This window comes from Berghia stephanieae, chromosome 5, assembly GCF_034508935.2.
Source record: "Berghia stephanieae isolate SIO BIC M18660-M18661 chromosome 5, UCSD_Bste_1.3, whole genome shotgun sequence".
NCBI lineage: Eukaryota > Metazoa > Mollusca > Gastropoda > Nudibranchia > Aeolidiidae > Berghia > Berghia stephanieae.
Window position 1 is genome coordinate 37,843,403 of NC_088364.1, and position 17,030 is coordinate 37,860,432.

Sequence of the window (17,030 nt, forward strand, 5' to 3'; positions counted from 1 at the left end):
ACCGTGCTTGGGGGAAAATTTGTTCGAGGAAGGCATGGAATGATAACTAAGAATAATAATGAAAAAAAGTTGGGACATTCGATTAAGTTAGAAGAAACCTTTTTCTAGGAATCCATGCTGGAGTGTAGAAATAATCATGACATCAGCTGCAGTGGAATGTTGCACAATTAGAAATATTGGTTGAGTTATAAACATGCAAATAATGGCGCTTAAACAAGGGCTTCTTGGGATTTCAATGCCTTACCCATTCGACAATCTAGTCTCTTGCACCATGTACATGTCAAACTATTTTTAAAACATGTGAACCCTCTAATCACAATAAACAGTACACACACAATTTATTTTACAATATACATTTTTACACATGATCAAAGTGATGTGATGTGTGATTAAATAATAAATAAAATAAAATAAAACCACGAACTAAAATCAGAAAAGAAAATGTAAGTTGAAAACATCTAGTTATAACAACCTCGTGTTTGTAAAAATGAAATGAAAATTTCAGTGCCTTTTTAATATGCTAAAACTAAAACTATAAAGCACACCTTATGGCACCTTGTGTAAATTATATCATAATGGCAATTACAATTAATTCTCTCCTCACTTACAATCTTCCTTTTCCCCTTGCCTTTAAGTTTAAAAAAACAAAACAAAAAACAAAAATCCCACAAAAACGCACATATACATTAAAAAAACCCACACAATAAAAAAACACAAACAAAAAAACCCCTAAAAACCCCAACAATCAACAACAAATAAGAATCCAACATAATGAGATAAATAGAAAATTAAAATAAAAACAAATTAATACAATGAACAAAAAATATAACAAAACAAAGCTAAAAATATCTCCACAATCATCTTTGCTAGTTAGTATGTATCATAAATAACACAAATGCTATGTAAAATAAAAAGCCTTACATTTTACCCAAATAATGAGGAATTCAACGTTCCTTATTTACATGAAAATGTTAGCAAAATTATTAGTATTAGTATAAAATAGACTTGACTGGTGTTAATTAAGTCGAGACTCATAAATTGTTGACATAAAAGTTGCATTAAATATTATATATAAACAATCTTGACTTTGAAAATAATCAACAAATGGAATAAATTGCTATGCATTTGTACTTGAAAAATTGAGATCGTCATTGTGAGTTAATCAGTTTCGTTTAGGCTTTTGTTTTCCCTGCAAATTTATTTCAAATTATCATTACATGTAAGTTTTTGATGCTAAAAAAAAAGCATATTAATGTAATTGATATGGCATTTTTAAACAACTGAGACATCAATAAAGGAAGGCCAACAAAATTAAAAATCAGAAATGACATACCCATCCTAACATTAAATTAAACTGAACACAAGAGCAGAATATGGGCCATATAGAATATAGGCCATATTCCTGCACGGCGAGAGAGAGAGAGAGAGAGAGAGAGAGAGAGAGAGAGAGAGAGAGAGAGAGAGAGAGAGAGAGAGAGAGAGAGAGAGAGAGAGGAGAGGAGAGAGGAGAGAGAGAGAGAGAGAGAGAGAGAGAGAGAGAGAGAGAGAGAGAGAGAGAGAGAGAGAGAGAGAGAGAGAGAGAGGGAAGAAGAAAAATCATCACTTTATTTAAGTTACAACTGTACATGGATATTTATTAGAGCTGCGATTTCCAATGAGAATTTAGTTGCCGGCAACACGATGAATACTTCCGACTAATTGCCGACTACTATTTGTATTCATGAATACTTCTAAACGAAAGAGAAAATGAGGCAAAAATTCTCAAAATCAAATATTCGTCTGATTTTTCAGAGAAAGCATTTTGAAAATTGGTACCACATGAATCAGATGACAACTTATTTTCTTGCACAAGACTGAAAGACAGAATAATTTTGCAATCAAACGTAACTTTTACTATAAATTTGACATCAGTCGACAACAACAAATACCGGGTCTGTAATATTCAAGCACAACACCGGATCAAAAATATTCAACCAATGACACACCAGATCAGGATGCCGTCTGCCAAAGTAGCTGTCAACCAGAGCGGGAGGTCAAAAGATAAGAAAGGTCAATCTTTCTTCACCTCGATTTATGTCAGATTGACATTTGATATTCTATCGAAGAGATCAAAATGTTGTATATAGTGCTTTCTTCATGTTTATTGGTGATATTTGATTTCTATTAAATAAGTATTGTAGCCAAGACTCTTTTATGGTGTTTTTACTAAATAATTAAGAATATTTTAGAAATGTTTAGATTATTGTTCCATTCAAATATAAAAATATTAGATCTTGGTCTATTTACTAAAATAATTCTGGTGGTATTCATGTATCATGAATACATTTGATCCGGGATGCAGGTTGTTGACACCTACTATTCACTGCTTGTAATCGGTAGATATGGGATTCATTCACTTACACATCACAGCCCTAATATTTACCAAGGCAATGGGTTCTGGGCTAATTAATAAAATTCAGTGAATTCTGTTCAAACAAACTGTAATACCAATAACAGTTATACAGCAGAATTTGTGTTATGATTCCATCCTATAAGGATTGCCCAAATAATGCAAGCCAGATAAGTCAATTAACTTTATTGAGTTAAACATAACTAGAAATAGGAAGGCCCAATTAAGTGAACAAAAGAGAGAATGAAATCAAGAGAAAAATGATCACTTTCTTCAAGTCGCGACTGCACATGGATGTTTACCATGGCTTTGCTTTATTATTCTGAGCTCATTAGAACGTCAGTGAATTCTGTTCCAATGATGATAACGTATTATGATTGACCAAAACTGGTTATAAAGAATTTATATAACACATCAGTCAAAACATGGAGATATAAACAAAACTTGCACTGTAAATTGTATTTCAAAGTTAATTTGAAACAATGACTGCAGCTTCAAATAATAATTTAAAAATAAAAATAAACTTGAAATTTGTTCAACAAGATAGAATGTTGAAAAAGAATTTTGAGTCTTTCAAAATAAAGTAGATTTGGGTAAGCCTCTGGGTTTGAGCAATATTGAAAGGTTATTCATGGATGAGATTGGAACAGTATAACATAAGATTTGTCTCTTGCTCCCACATTTAGACCTCAACAGGGTTGGTAGCTTCTTTGGGATCAAATGGGAAGACATCAAGATCTCCTCCACTATTATCAGATTCCGCATCCCTGCAGAGAGACGAATTGGAGAATATTTAATATTTTGATCGTGAATTATCACAAGCTAATTACACTTAATTATTATTATAATTATTGTGATACAGAGACATAACCTAACAACATTCCACACCACACATCCAACTTCAGAGTTGAAGCTGCAACAGTATCGATTGGATTGGATTAGCTAAGCTAGACAAAGTTCATATCAAACCTAAAATATGGTTTGGTATAATTATATTTTTAAAAAAATTTATCTGGATTTCTTATCATCTTTATATGCCTGTGCTTTGTCAACCATAATATGACCCGACTTTGTCCACTATTATTTACAGCAAAAGACACTCCTGTTATATTCTTGTGGCCAGTTAAGATTCTGGATTATTTCTCAATATTCCTCAACTCATCAAAACTCTTATTCGAACACGTCTAGACTATTGCAATGGTACAGCTAAATTAGTGACAAGACAAAAAAGAATGGCACATTTTCTGCCTATTCCACATGAGCTGCATTGGCTGCCTGTCAGAGAGAGAATCATTTTAAAATTGCTTTGTTTTGCTTTAAAAGCCTAAATGACGAAAGAACCTGAATGCATCAAACACATGTTAGAAATATATTTACTAAATCGGAATTTAAGATCCTTGACAGACAAATCAAAGCTTAATCTTATAACCAATAATTTTATGGCAGACATTCCTTTACCCAAACTGGGCCTCTTGTAAGGAAGAAGGATTAGAGAATCAAACTCCATTGATAGTTTCAAATCATTGTTAAAAATAAAGGTTTTTCACTGTTATTTTTCATGATGATAATACAGTATGACATACTTTACTGCTATTGATATCGTTGTGGTAAACCTTTTAAATGAAAATTTTGTATATTTGTTTATAACGTTGATTGAGCATTACACAGTGACGAAAATGCGCAATATAAATGTCATGTATTATTATTATAATATTCAAATCAGGAAAACTAGTCATTATACCATTGTTTCCTTTGTCACAAAAATAACCTTATATCTGTACCACAACCTCATGTTACCAAACACATATTTGTAAAACTGTTCATCTAGCATGAATAGAGCTGAACATGCAAAATAAATCAAAGCAATATAATCCAAAGGAATTCAAAGAGCAAAAAGAGGATAAGTTAAGATGGCTATTTTTGTAAAGTATGAGTATGGTGAAGGATGTTTTACTAATGCACACACAATGACTTATGTATTTAATATGACTTACCCGTCATCAGAGTGATCTGACTGGGATGGTGTTCGCGATGGGGGCAAATCACCCAGAAATGTGGACATGACATTACTTCTCTCACTGTAAGAACTACCTGGGGCGTATACCTCAGACTCTGGTTCAGGCATAGAAGGAGTAGGGTTGGGGTCGTAGAAATGACCATTAGCAAAATATCCTATACTTGAAGAAGATTTCACACTTGTATCCCCACTTTTTGAAGTAGGAGATTTTTTAATGGCGTTTGGGTTTGTAATGATATTTTTCTTAACTGTCGGGGTACTGCTTCTACTTTCCAATATTGCTACAGATTTGATAGATTTGTCTTTATTGCGTAGAACAACTTCATCACCATTTCCATCATAACTGGCATGCTGGTGATGATGAACGTTGGTAGAACCCTGGTTCACTGGTTTAGACGTCTGTGTGAAGTATCCCCCTGAAAAATCTATATCTCCATAACTTTCAGATGAAGTGTTAAAAATTTCTGGAGGGGGTTCCCTTCGTAGACTAAGTCTCTTGGCATCATCTGCTGTTGTATTTTTTTTCCTGTCCACAGTGCTGTATTCATCCGATGAAGCTTTTCCATTGCTAATAAGGAAGCTTGAAAAATCTTCCTTTCTCAAAAAACCAGCCCCTCCTTGGTTTGGTGATGAAAAAGAGGAGACGTTTACAGGTTCCAATTCAGTGACAGGAAAATTGTTATGGTTCTGACCGCCATCATCTTCCATGGATCTTATTAGGTCTCCATTGGGTATGGACGGTGTTCGTCGAATTGTGGCATAACCTGAATTTCTAGAGGCTCTGCGCTGTTGTTTTGTATCTTCCTCTGAAGGAAGTGGAACCGGCACCGAGCTGTAAGGATTGGCAAATTGAGAAAAGGGAAAGACTTGCTGACCAAAACTGTTGTCATTGGGTGTAGCATAGACAGGACTTGTTGCATTTGGTAGAATTTCATCATCCACAGCTGAGATCTTGGCAATAGGGTATTCTGCTGTTCCCCCGGATGATGACTGGAAAGAGAAAAGATAAAATTAAAGAACCTTCAAGTACCTGCTAACTTACTTTTACTTTTGTAATTGCAGATGAAGTCCCAATTCAAGGTTAAAAAAAAGATAGAGGTAATTGGTGAAATAACATTTATTATCTTTATGATGATTTGTATTTGTAAGTGCATCTGATATGAGACTATAGTATTCTTGAACTAGTTCCTAATAGCACTGTGCAATTTTGGGAGTGCTCATTAGGAGCGAGTTTGAAATTTCAAATGCAAGAGTTCTAGAATGCTTTATTACACCCCTTCAGTGATCTCACCATTGTTATTTCTCATCAATTTATTCTTTATTACATCAACAGGTGAACATTTTACCAACATCACACTTTTTCACCTAAAGAATAATCATTGTGGTAAAATTATCATCATGCATCATAATCTTTGATGCGTGTGGGACCTGAAATTTTCACAAACTACCACTCCTTATAATTCAGCAGCAACAGCAACAGCAGCAGCAATAATACACAACAACAACAACAACAACAACAATAATAATAATAATAATAATAATAATAATAATAATAATAATAATAATAATAACAATAATAATAATAATAATAATAATAATAATAATAATAATAATAATAATAATAATAATAATAATAATAATAATAATAATAATAATAATAATAATCACAATAATAATATTACTAATAATATTATAATGGAATCGGCATGCCGCTGCAATATTCTTAAAAAAAATAAAAAAGTGAGTTAGGATTAGGACAATCAAATCCTTTGTATTTGATGTAGGGGAGTGAAACAAACTTGACAGTAGGATCAAGCTAAGGGTTTGCCCTCGTCATGTAGAATTACAGCTGGATTTGTTGACACTGACCACCAAATCTGGCCCAAATGTTGTCAGTATTTTTGAGTAAGACTCATTTCACACACCATCCCCCTGATTGAGAGCGAGTGAGACTGTTAGTACAAAATGGGCATAAAACAAGCACCTTGAACAATATGAAATGGAAATTCAGTATGTCTAGTTGCCTCATGGATAAATAAATAAATAAATAATAGTGAAGTGCAATTTACAGTGAAATCATGGAAAATGTGCAATACAGTAGAACTTGGAAATAGCGGGTTCGACGGGTCCACTCCTGATTACTCGCTATTTCCGAGTTCTCGCTATTTCCGAGTTGCCAGGAAAGGTCACTCGGCCGTACAAAAATATGGAAAGACAGTGTGTGTCTGTGTGTGTGTGTTTGTTTGTGCGTGTGTGCCGCGCGTGCGTGCAAATAACTGGGTGTGGATAAAGTGGGGTGAGGGCGGGGTTGAACGGCCTTCGTTAACTACGCAATGATGGCCACAGGTTGAAGTTGATCCACTCCTTCCATTTCCATCAAGATTTCGTGTATGTGTGTGTGCGAGTGTTTGTATGCACTAGGCATGTTTGATGAGGTAAGCAAGCGCATCACTCAATCACTGACCCACTGAAATGATGGTTCCACGCTCCCCTCTCTCGCTGCTCGTGTCGTTCGTTAACGAATGCGACTCGTTGACCGATGCTGCGAAGTGAGGCATGTTGACATGTTGGCTGCCAGTGCTTACCTCGCACACAAACACACACACCCAACCCCCACCCAAATTTGTTTCGCCTACTATGTACTCTCGACTAGGCAACTATGTAATATTACTCGTAACGAAAAATAAGAAAAGAAAAGAAGCTAGGCTAAAAATATTTAAATCGCCCTTGTCTGTTGTTTTGCTTTACTTCGTTCGAAGTCCTAGGCTGGGGCAGGAAATGCTCGTTATTTCCGAGTTGACCTCTTTTTCATACTCGCTACTTGCATGCTAATTTTATTGACTCAAATAAGAGAAAAAAACGGGGATTTAGATTTTACTCGCTATTTCCGAGTTCTCGCTATTTCCGAGTACGTTACGTTCATGTTCTACTGTATAATGTGCCTGTCCATTCTTTATTTATCCGAACACTTGTATATTGGGGGGGGGGGGGGTGTGTGTGCATATTCCAATAATCCAAATACCTGTTGTTCTCTGTGATCATCCAACATTTGTTGTGCCCATTGGAGGAGACTCAATGCATCAGATGGTATACTGACGACTGGATCTTTTTTATGAAGTAAAACTAATACTCGACACAGCTGATGAATCACACCTCTGTCGAAAAAAAATAATTTAAAAATCAAGAGATAGAGTAAAGACAATTATATGTGTTCAGCTTATTCCACTTGTATATTTGTTTCACTTATTACCTTTAATGTCATTCATTACCTCTTGATATTGGGTGAGTAAAAATAAAAAGGGGCTGAAACTTTAACAGATTATCAATAACTCTTAGGTTTTTATAAAATAGTTGTAAAGCGCTTTGAGCATGATAAGTGAATATTGTGCTTTATAAAAACTCAATGTTTTTTTTTAAACGTTAAATATGCTATCACTAGGGTTTTAAGACGTCTGTATAATATTCATACCTGCCAACCCTTCCGCTTTTGGCGGAATCATTCCGATTTTCACCCTTCATTTCCGCCATTCCGCCAAAGTCTCTAAAATTCCGATTTTCAAAAATAATGACAATCAAAAGGAACATTTAAAACACAAAAAAAAAACAAAAAAAAAACAAAAAAAAAAAAAAACACTCATAAGGAAAAGGTGAAAATAAAATTATACGTTTAACGAGTTTCAAAAGGGAGGTAAGTAGGAAAATTAATCCCCCCCCCCCCCCCCCACACACACTTCCACCTCTAACACACGTGATTGTGTTGCCAGCTGTGCAAGAATCCCGTTTTCATGTGTTAAGTGGCAAAGGTGGTGGTAATTTTGAGAGAGAATTATCCATTAGTAAAATTTGGCGGTTTATATTGCTAGGTTTTGGCACATGCTTGATTCTGGCGCCGTTTCATTGTCTTCTTCAGTCTTCAGCTGTTGGTCAGTTGTCAGTTGATTCAAAGTCGCACACATGCAATCATCGCTGGATTAATTTGTTGATTTTTTTCTCTTCTTTCAAATTCATTATTTCTCTTGGAGTTTATTGACTTAGCATTTTGTGACATTCATCAGTAGATTGTGTTTTTATTTAATCAGGTTTGAGAACAATCGGACAATTTTGTGTAGATATTAATATTTCAGTTACGATTACTCGACTTCGTTGACTTTGGACTCTGTTGTGATTTGTGTCTTTGTATTTGTGGGAACGATCTAAAAGCATGTCTAATCCAAAGAAACCTAGAATCATGCAGAAATACCGTCCTCTGTATGAAGAAAGATGGCCAGGAACAATTAAAGCATCTAGAACAGGGGATGAATTTGCATTTTGTTGCACATGCAACAATGACATAAGGATTAGTCACGGAGGTTCAAACGACATTGAAAAACATTTTCTTACCCAGAAACACAAAAGTGCTGCTGCAAATAAGGCATCAACAAAATATATGACGGGTTTCTTAAAAAAGAAAGACGATTCTGATGCTGTGACAAATGCGGAATGTTTGTTTGTAAAGTTTTTAGTGGAGCACAACATTCCTCATCGGCTGCGGATCATGCAGGCCCTCTGCTGAGGTGCAGTTCCCGGAATAAGAATAGAACTGCCGCTTTGCTTGCGTGTCGTAGAAGGCGACTAAATAGCTTGACCATGGTAGTGATGCAGTGATTGTGGTAAGTAAAATTACAAATTCCGATTTTTTGTCTCAAATTCCGATTTTTTAATATTTTGATTCCACTTTTGGAATGTGAAGGGTTGGCATCTATGGATATTAGAGGAATGCTTTAAATACTTATAAATATGATGTTCAACAAGTTTTTAAAAATAAGAAAATTGTGTATGGCTATGTTGTCAACCTTTCTCAAAGATTATCAAAAAGGATATTTCTAACTGAAGAGAGCACTTAATTATTTGGGGTCATATCTGTTTTGATATAAAAGGTTTAATCATGCATCTTAACAAAAAAAAAAAAAAAAAAAAATAGAAATCTTCTTCAGATGCTGATGTAGTTTTGCACAATTACTGAGGTACAAACATATCCATATAACTTTTGCTTGACACTGCCAAAGAATCAAGGAGCTACTTTTGGGTCCCTTGATTTCAGTTCACCTGATAAAGCATACCTCTATCTTACATCAGCAAAAAAAAATGGAAATTGGATTCCAATTATATTCTGAGAGAATAACAAAGAGTAAAAAAGGCACAGATCATTGACAATGAAATAGAAGAGAAGTGATAACATGAAAACATCGCATAAAAAAGATCAAGGGATGCATCACATCCTCCAAATGGCTCCTATCAGCATTTAAGTAGATGGAATAAGTTGAAGGAATTTCTGACATATGAAATAATAATGCTTATTTCAAAAGTTTTCTCAATTTTAGTAGATGACAAAAAGAACCATACTTGTATGTGGATACTCGTGGATCTGAAGAACTCATTGCTCTTGTTTTGGCCTTGACCTGACTCAACAAAGCCATCAGAGTATCTGCATGAGGTCGTAACTGGTCTAGTTCATTGACATACTCAAGAGGATCGATCTTCCCTGGCCTGTAATCAACTTGACTGTCTGTCTCTTTGATAGGGATTTAAAAGAGAAAAAAAAAATGAAATAAACATTTAACAGGGTCCTTTTTTATTGAAATAGACCAAATTTTGTAATTTAAGTTGAGAGAATCTTCTACTATATAAAAACACACTAAAAACTGGCCTCTTATTGCACGCACCTTCAGACTCTATTACTGTACTGAGTCTGACCATTGATGGTTCAAAAAATTCATCATCTCGGCCTTACTTAATTTCCACAATAGCATATACATTAAATAAATGCCTGTCGTAGTAAGCCTTGATTTACCCGTGAATGTTGCAAGTTCTCAAGAAGTTACTAATAAAATCCATACTAAAGACTTTTTAAGACCTTGTCATTTCAGTCCCTTTAATGTGTAGAAGGCATTTCAAAGTTTGTACTGAACAGTCATGGGCAAAAGATTAGAGTATTTTGGAACACACAAGTTTGGAACTCCCTTCCCAAATATTTAAAAGGCTTAGAGAAGACCTTTATGCATGCAAGTGTTTTTTAATTTAGTCCATTATATAATTATCTTATCACAGAGTATGTAAAAGGCATAAATGGGATTGACTAGGTAAAACTGAGCCTTAGTCTATCTTCATAACAGTAAAGGTAAAGATCCCTATATTTTGATTTTTTACAATAAGAGAATCTATTTCGCCTGCTTAAAACCTGAGGAAAGAGTGGTTGATTTGTTAATTTAACACTAAATGAGACCAACAACAAGACTAAAAAAGAGTGGGTGGAATGGCAAATGAATATTTCGGAATTTGGTATTAAAATATAGATTTGACACATCAGCACATTACGAGTTCATTGGAGCCAGAAACAATCTTGATGAAAATGATCATATCTGCAGTTATCCCTGGTAAATAATTCATGGCACAAAATCAGACTAGCTGTTGAAGGGTTAACAAAACAGAGTGCATAACTTACCAAAGGCACTGTTATCAAATGTGGGATACTGTTTGACATGACCTATCTCCATCTGACCATTCCTGTAGCTTTGGCTTTGGAGATCTATCTTTTTCCTGAAAAGAAAATTCTATTTGATTTACAAAGCAAGAAGTTATAACAGTAACAATTAGCATTTATATAGCAATATTGATGATGATGACGATGATGATGATGATGATGATGATGATGATGATGATGACGACAATGATGATGATGATGATGGTAACAGCTAAGGCAAACTTTTATTTTTCATCATTTTCAGGGTCCGTTTTTATGTCCCTGAGACCCAACTCGAATTAGTTGTGGCAGTTGTTGGTAATTATTATTATATTTATCATACTAAAAGGAAAGAAAAGAATGTCAAATTCTACCAGATGGCATGGGCATTTTGTTCCAAATGACCAGGACATGATTTTTAAATATAGGACTTGTGAAAGATGCAAAAAATTCTAATCAGAACACACATAAACATGATTAAGATTGGTAAGCACTGTTTTTTTCCCCTCTGTGATACGAGTGATGCACACTGAACTTATTTCTCTTTCTGGTTCCAATAAGTAACTTATTTCTCCCCGATTTTGTAATTACGACATTGCTTGCCCGACGACCACAGCGACAACGATGATGACGACTACTACTACGACTACGACTACTACTACTACGACTATGACTACTACTACTACTACTACCAATAACACCAACAATAACAACAACAAAATCAACAATATCTTTCTTTGGCACACCAGTAATAATTTTCTGACCTTGTTTTCCTCAAGTAAAAACAGACTCCTAGAATTATTAGAACACAGAGTAGCATTCCAGCTCCCACACCAGCCACCACTGCAACCACAATGTCCACATCTCTGTCGTCATCTTCATCAGATTCTAGAAATAGTAAACAATAATATAATAGTTTAGATTAATTTTAAAACTCCACACAGCGGGAGAATTTTTTCCAGTTGATCTGTTTCTTTTTTTTCTCTTTTTAATCAGCTTCATGGTATATTCATTTATTTTAATCCCCTTCAAACATGAATGAAATAAATAAAATACAGATAATGCATTTTGTACAGCTTCATCCCTTCTATTAGCTTCTGAAATTTCCGGACTTTTGGTTCAGATTTCCTTGCTCTTCCAGTTTCTGGTTTCAGGAGTTAAGCTGTATAAAAACACAATATAATACAAAAACAGATTTTAATCCAAGGAGTGAAATAAATAAAACTTGTGAATAACGCCACCCCCCACTCCCCCCCCCCCCCCCCCCAAAAAAAAAGAACCCAACAATATACAAACAATCAAATAAAAAAAACCAACCCCCCCCCCCGCCCCTTAAAAAAAACAACAAAAAAACCCCCCAAAAAACAAACAAATGACAATAAAAAAAAACAAAAACAAAATTCATGGGTTGAAAATTTCATACCTGTACATACGATATTGTTTCCTTTCCGCTCAGCTGAACCTTCACATTTTGTGAGACAGAGACCAGATGTAGATGACTTAAAGGATGCGCATCTATGATGAGAAATAAAATAAGCATTGCTCATGGAGAATTTTGTAACCTTTTTTTATTATAATGTCCCTAAGATTAGTAAAACAACTGTGCACAGTTACATTGCCTGCTTTCGAGGTATTCATAATGAGCTTAAAATGCTGGAATCATACCCGTGGTAGGCCAAATGGAACAAACTGTTCACATCATTTGGTGAAATTAATCCTTTATAATATATGCTTTTAAGTTTAAGGACTCTTAGAATATTCACCAATCGCTGCACCCAAGTAATTAATCACTTATTTTATTAAGATAATGTGTAATATGTCTTCCTCAAGGACTCAACAATGGACCTTGAAAAATACCAGTCTAACCAAATGACCAAAAAGCAACTTGATACTTGCCTTTTGCAGAAGATAAGACATGGTAATCCTTTATCCACAATAGAAAAATCTAACTAAAATATTTATAACCATGTTCTAACCACTTTACAATATTCATATTATGACATGAATTTAGCTTATAAAATTACAAAATTAAAGCATTGGTCATAAAGAATAAAATGCTCCAAAAAATAACCAAATACTAAATATGAAACATTTTGGGATCATAACTCTTCTTCAGCCAACAACAAAAACAATTAAAATGATAGTACTTCAGATAAAATCTGAACAATTATGAAAACTAACCTGGTGCAGACGAAGGTATGATCTACACATTCAAGACAGTCGTCACTTGTACATGATGCTGTAAAAATGAGAAAGATAAAATTTACTTAAAAATAGCTATCCAATTCTATTGATGCAACACCCAAGTAAAATGAATCAGCCATCTTAAATCAAAGAAGATCTATCGAATATATAACACAACCAAATAACAATGAAACCATGAAACAGGAGGAAGTTAAAGCAAAACTCATGTTTCTGAACAAATACAGTTTGTAAATATCAACATGAGATATACTCACCATTCCTGCAGTTCTTCCCATCGCTGTGCAGAATTAAACCCAGTGGGCAGGTACAAAATGTTTGATTTGTACAGGTTGCTTCCCAACCACATTCTGAATTCTGACTGCAGGCGTCTGAAAACGTTTTAAAAAAAGATAAAAATAATAAATTTATGATACATCTCAAACGTGAAAAAAAAAAGTTTTTTAAAATCTTAAATACATCAACCTAAACAACTTAAAAATATCACCCCCCCCCCCACCCACCCACCTAAAAAGACAATTATAATAAGGGGTCCCGAAAGCTCTGTTGGAAGCACTCGCTTCACATGCAAAGGGACCGAAAATGATCCCGAGTGAAGTCAATAGTTTTTTTCTGACCTCTCTGTCTACCGTACATTGATTGGGTAGCTGGGTCTGTTATATCTGGTGAAAAGTACTTTGTGATATACAAGCATCCAATCCAAAGGGTAACAAGCAATTGCTATTGTCTATTTCATGCTATATAAACTGGGATAAACTCGGCTCCATGGGCCTTATGGCTTATGGCTCTGAAGAACTGCTTTAAAAGACGGAATTATGATTTGACAAAATTGAGTCTAGTCAATAAGAGCATTAAGTTAAAAATATGTAAAATCTACAATCAACAATGCAATTAGCAATACCTCTGAACAGTTCATTCAACACATCACACAAACCTAAATGGAATTTCCCCAGGACGCTCAGTAGCACCAAAATACACAGGACATCTCTCCTCTCAGCCATGTTAATTAACAAAGGGATCAAAGGTGGTCGCTATCTGGTTATTATTGCAAGTTTGTCGAAGGCTTCTTCGGTAGGGAGCATCCTTGTACGCACGTATGCTCTCCTCTCACACCAATAACAAATTTTAATCCATCACAGCATCAATCCGTAACACAGGTCTGTAAATAAAAAAGAGAGGGTGTTTCACACTTTAAAGGTACATTTATAATAATAGTATTTAAAAAAAATAAAAACCCAAATGCGGTTAGAAAGTGACTTATCTATGTCACAAATGTCATCGTTGCTATGAGATAAACATGCAAGGCAGTTTAATGTGCTATATATTTTTACTAATTTTCCCATTAAAAAAAAACAACAGCTTCAAAACAAAAGCTGTCCAAATTGTAAAATAGAAAAAAGCAAAAAAAAAAAAAAAGCAACAAAAAAAAAAAAAAAAAAAAAAGAAAAAAAAAAGAAGATAAGAGTCTTTTAAATCGATCGACATTTGTAGGACGAGTTTTTCTGGCCACATTTTTAAATATGTGTTTTTCCAGAGTACGGCAGTTTATTGTAGTTAATTGACATCGGTATGCACCTCTTATGTGATGGAGAAAGTAGGGAGGTTTGGTGTCGGGAGGGGAGGGGGTGGGTATTCGATTTAAGAGTCAATGTAAAACGTTCGGATAACAAATTGGCAGTGTGATAAAATCGATAACCGCGGAAAAAGAGAATATTATATCAAAACTTTTAGGTTAAACTATCGTGACTAGGACGATGATGGTGAAAATGATGATGATGACGACGACGACGACGAAAAAAAAATGGAATAAAACTATCTATGTACATGCTCATTTTTTCCAATTTTGAAAAGTTGCAAAATACTCTAGGATTGAGTGAGTAGGTCCCAAATTTTCTGTCATTTATCTAAGTGTATCCCATTGAAAACGGATAAAGTCAATCGTGCTGAACTCCCTCCTTTTCGACCATATTCCGAATTTCCCAAAACGCCATACCCACATAACATTTAAATAGATTTTTAAAACTCTTATTCAAAAGGACAAACGCTTACTTTACATTATTTTGCTCAGCTATACAAGCTATACAGACCATCATTAAATTCTATAACAAAAACAATAATATTTCTTCAAATTTTGTGATGTACAAAAAAAAAAAAAGAATAAATAAAAAACTGAATGAGAATAATGCTGCTTGCATCGTAACGAATGTGACGATTTTCTCATAGTTGGTAAGGAGAGGGTTAAAGTCAATCAATCTCTCTGACCCGGCAGCTTTGACTTTATCAGGATTCCACTGTATTCATTTTGGTCAGAACACTTTTTACTTCAAACATCGATCGATCAAAATGACCCGTCAACTAGTCAAAACGTTTTCTGACCAAAATGGAGGGGGGGGGGGGGGGGGGGGGGGGGGGGAAGGGGAGGGGGTTAATGGGTCGGGTGAGTTGAAATGCAAATATGTATGGAGATATCTTCGGCTTAAACTTAAAATGTTTTAAGGTAAACAAGCTATGTGAAATATTTATCCACAGCTCGGATCCCGTCAAAGCAAATTATGTTTGTGTAACTCCTGCCCTCTCGACATTTAGCCATTAGATTAAACGTCAATACATGTGATGTGAGGAAGAAGATGAGGAGGAGGAGGAGGAGGAGGAGGAGGAGGAGGAGGAGGAGGAGGTGCGTTGTATAAGTATGTGTAAGCGTGTGGGTGAAAAGACATATGGACTATATATATATATATATATATATATATATATATATATATATATATATATGTATATATATACATACACAGACAGATAGAGAGATAGAGATGGGAGAGAGAACACACACACACACACACACACACACACAGAGAGAGAGAGAGAGAGAGAGAGAGAGAGAGAGAGAGAGAGAGAGAAAGAGATAGAGAAAGAGAGACAGAGAAAGAGGCAGACAGACAGACAGACAGACAGACACACACACACACAGAAAGAAAGAGAGAGAGAGAGAGAGAGAGAGAAAGAGAGAGAGAGAGAGAGAGAGAGAGAGAAAGAGAGAGAGAGAGAGAGAGAGAGAGAGAGAGAGAGAGAGAGAGAGAGAGGGGAGGGAGAGTGAGAAAGGGAGAGTGAGAAAGAGAGAGAGGGGAGAGAGAGAGAGAGAGAGAGAGAGAGAGAGAGAGAGAGAGAGAGAGGAGAGTGTCTCCTTCACGGTATCATCTCTTGGCATCCAGTCTCGGTTCAAATCACATACCTATTCACTCAACATTTGACCACCACTATACTCAGTCTATTAGTATAACTAGTGTCTAAAGGTGTGTAATAAATATTAATTTGGTCACTACTTTATATATATATATATATATAATATATATATATATATATATATATATATATATATATATATATATAATATATATATATCCATTTTCTGGTAAATCTCTTACCTTCAATAACTTACCCTAGCACTAGAAACATAGAGAATAAATCCGACATATATGCATTTATTTGGGTCTGGTAAGTATCCAAACCGTTAAGGCCTCCTTGTTGATATATACCAACATAAAATATACCCAAAAACAATGATGAATAATCGATCGTTATCCGAGTTGTAACAAGTTGTGGGAACAGATCGTTCTTGTTTATGTCAGTGCCTTATCACGTGGCCATGTGTTGTTTCTAAAATTAACTTGCCCGAAATTGTTCCTTAAAATCATATTATCGTTGGCAACAAATAAATGCAGCGCGTTTTGTTTACTATATTATTATGTGATCAATAATTATATACCCTAAAGATTATGAACATGTCCACTACCACTGACACAGAGAATTCGAATCCTAAATACCTTTCCAGTTTCCAATACAATTACTGTATTATTCTAAGCCGTTAGGAGTTGGAATGGTACAATGAGTTATTCGAGACATTCGCCCTTCGGCGGCTAACACAA

General features: G+C 34.9%; 1 protein-coding gene across 5 annotated transcripts in view; it reads right to left on the reverse strand.

The window, feature by feature from the left end:
- Positions 1-2,437: 2,437 nt before the first annotated feature.
- The window catches only part of LOC144972873 (uncharacterized), a 34,266-nt gene continuing 19,673 nt past the window's right edge, over positions 2,438-17,030 (reverse strand). For 2 of the 5 annotated variants that reach the window (XM_078914630.1, XM_078914631.1), the window contains exons 3-12: positions 14,042-14,266; positions 13,365-13,478; positions 13,087-13,144; positions 12,329-12,420; positions 11,670-11,793; positions 10,888-10,982; positions 9,789-9,957; positions 7,429-7,561; positions 4,384-5,396; positions 2,938-3,156 (exon numbers count right to left, since the gene is read on the reverse strand). In XM_078914630.1, the coding sequence (XP_078770756.1) occupies positions 3,072-3,156; positions 4,384-5,396; positions 7,429-7,561; positions 9,789-9,957; positions 10,888-10,982; positions 11,670-11,793; positions 12,329-12,420; positions 13,087-13,144; positions 13,365-13,478; positions 14,042-14,108 (1,950 nt within the window). In that variant the 5' untranslated portion in view covers positions 14,109-14,266 and the 3' untranslated portion in view covers positions 2,938-3,071. Of the gene's footprint in view, positions 3,157-4,383; positions 5,397-7,428; positions 7,562-9,788; positions 9,958-10,887; positions 10,983-11,669; positions 11,794-12,328; positions 12,421-13,086; positions 13,145-13,364; positions 13,479-14,041; positions 14,267-16,529; positions 16,984-17,030 lie in introns of those variants that run through there. The other 3 variants (XM_078914632.1, XM_078914634.1, XM_078914629.1) reach the window with 3 other exon arrangements.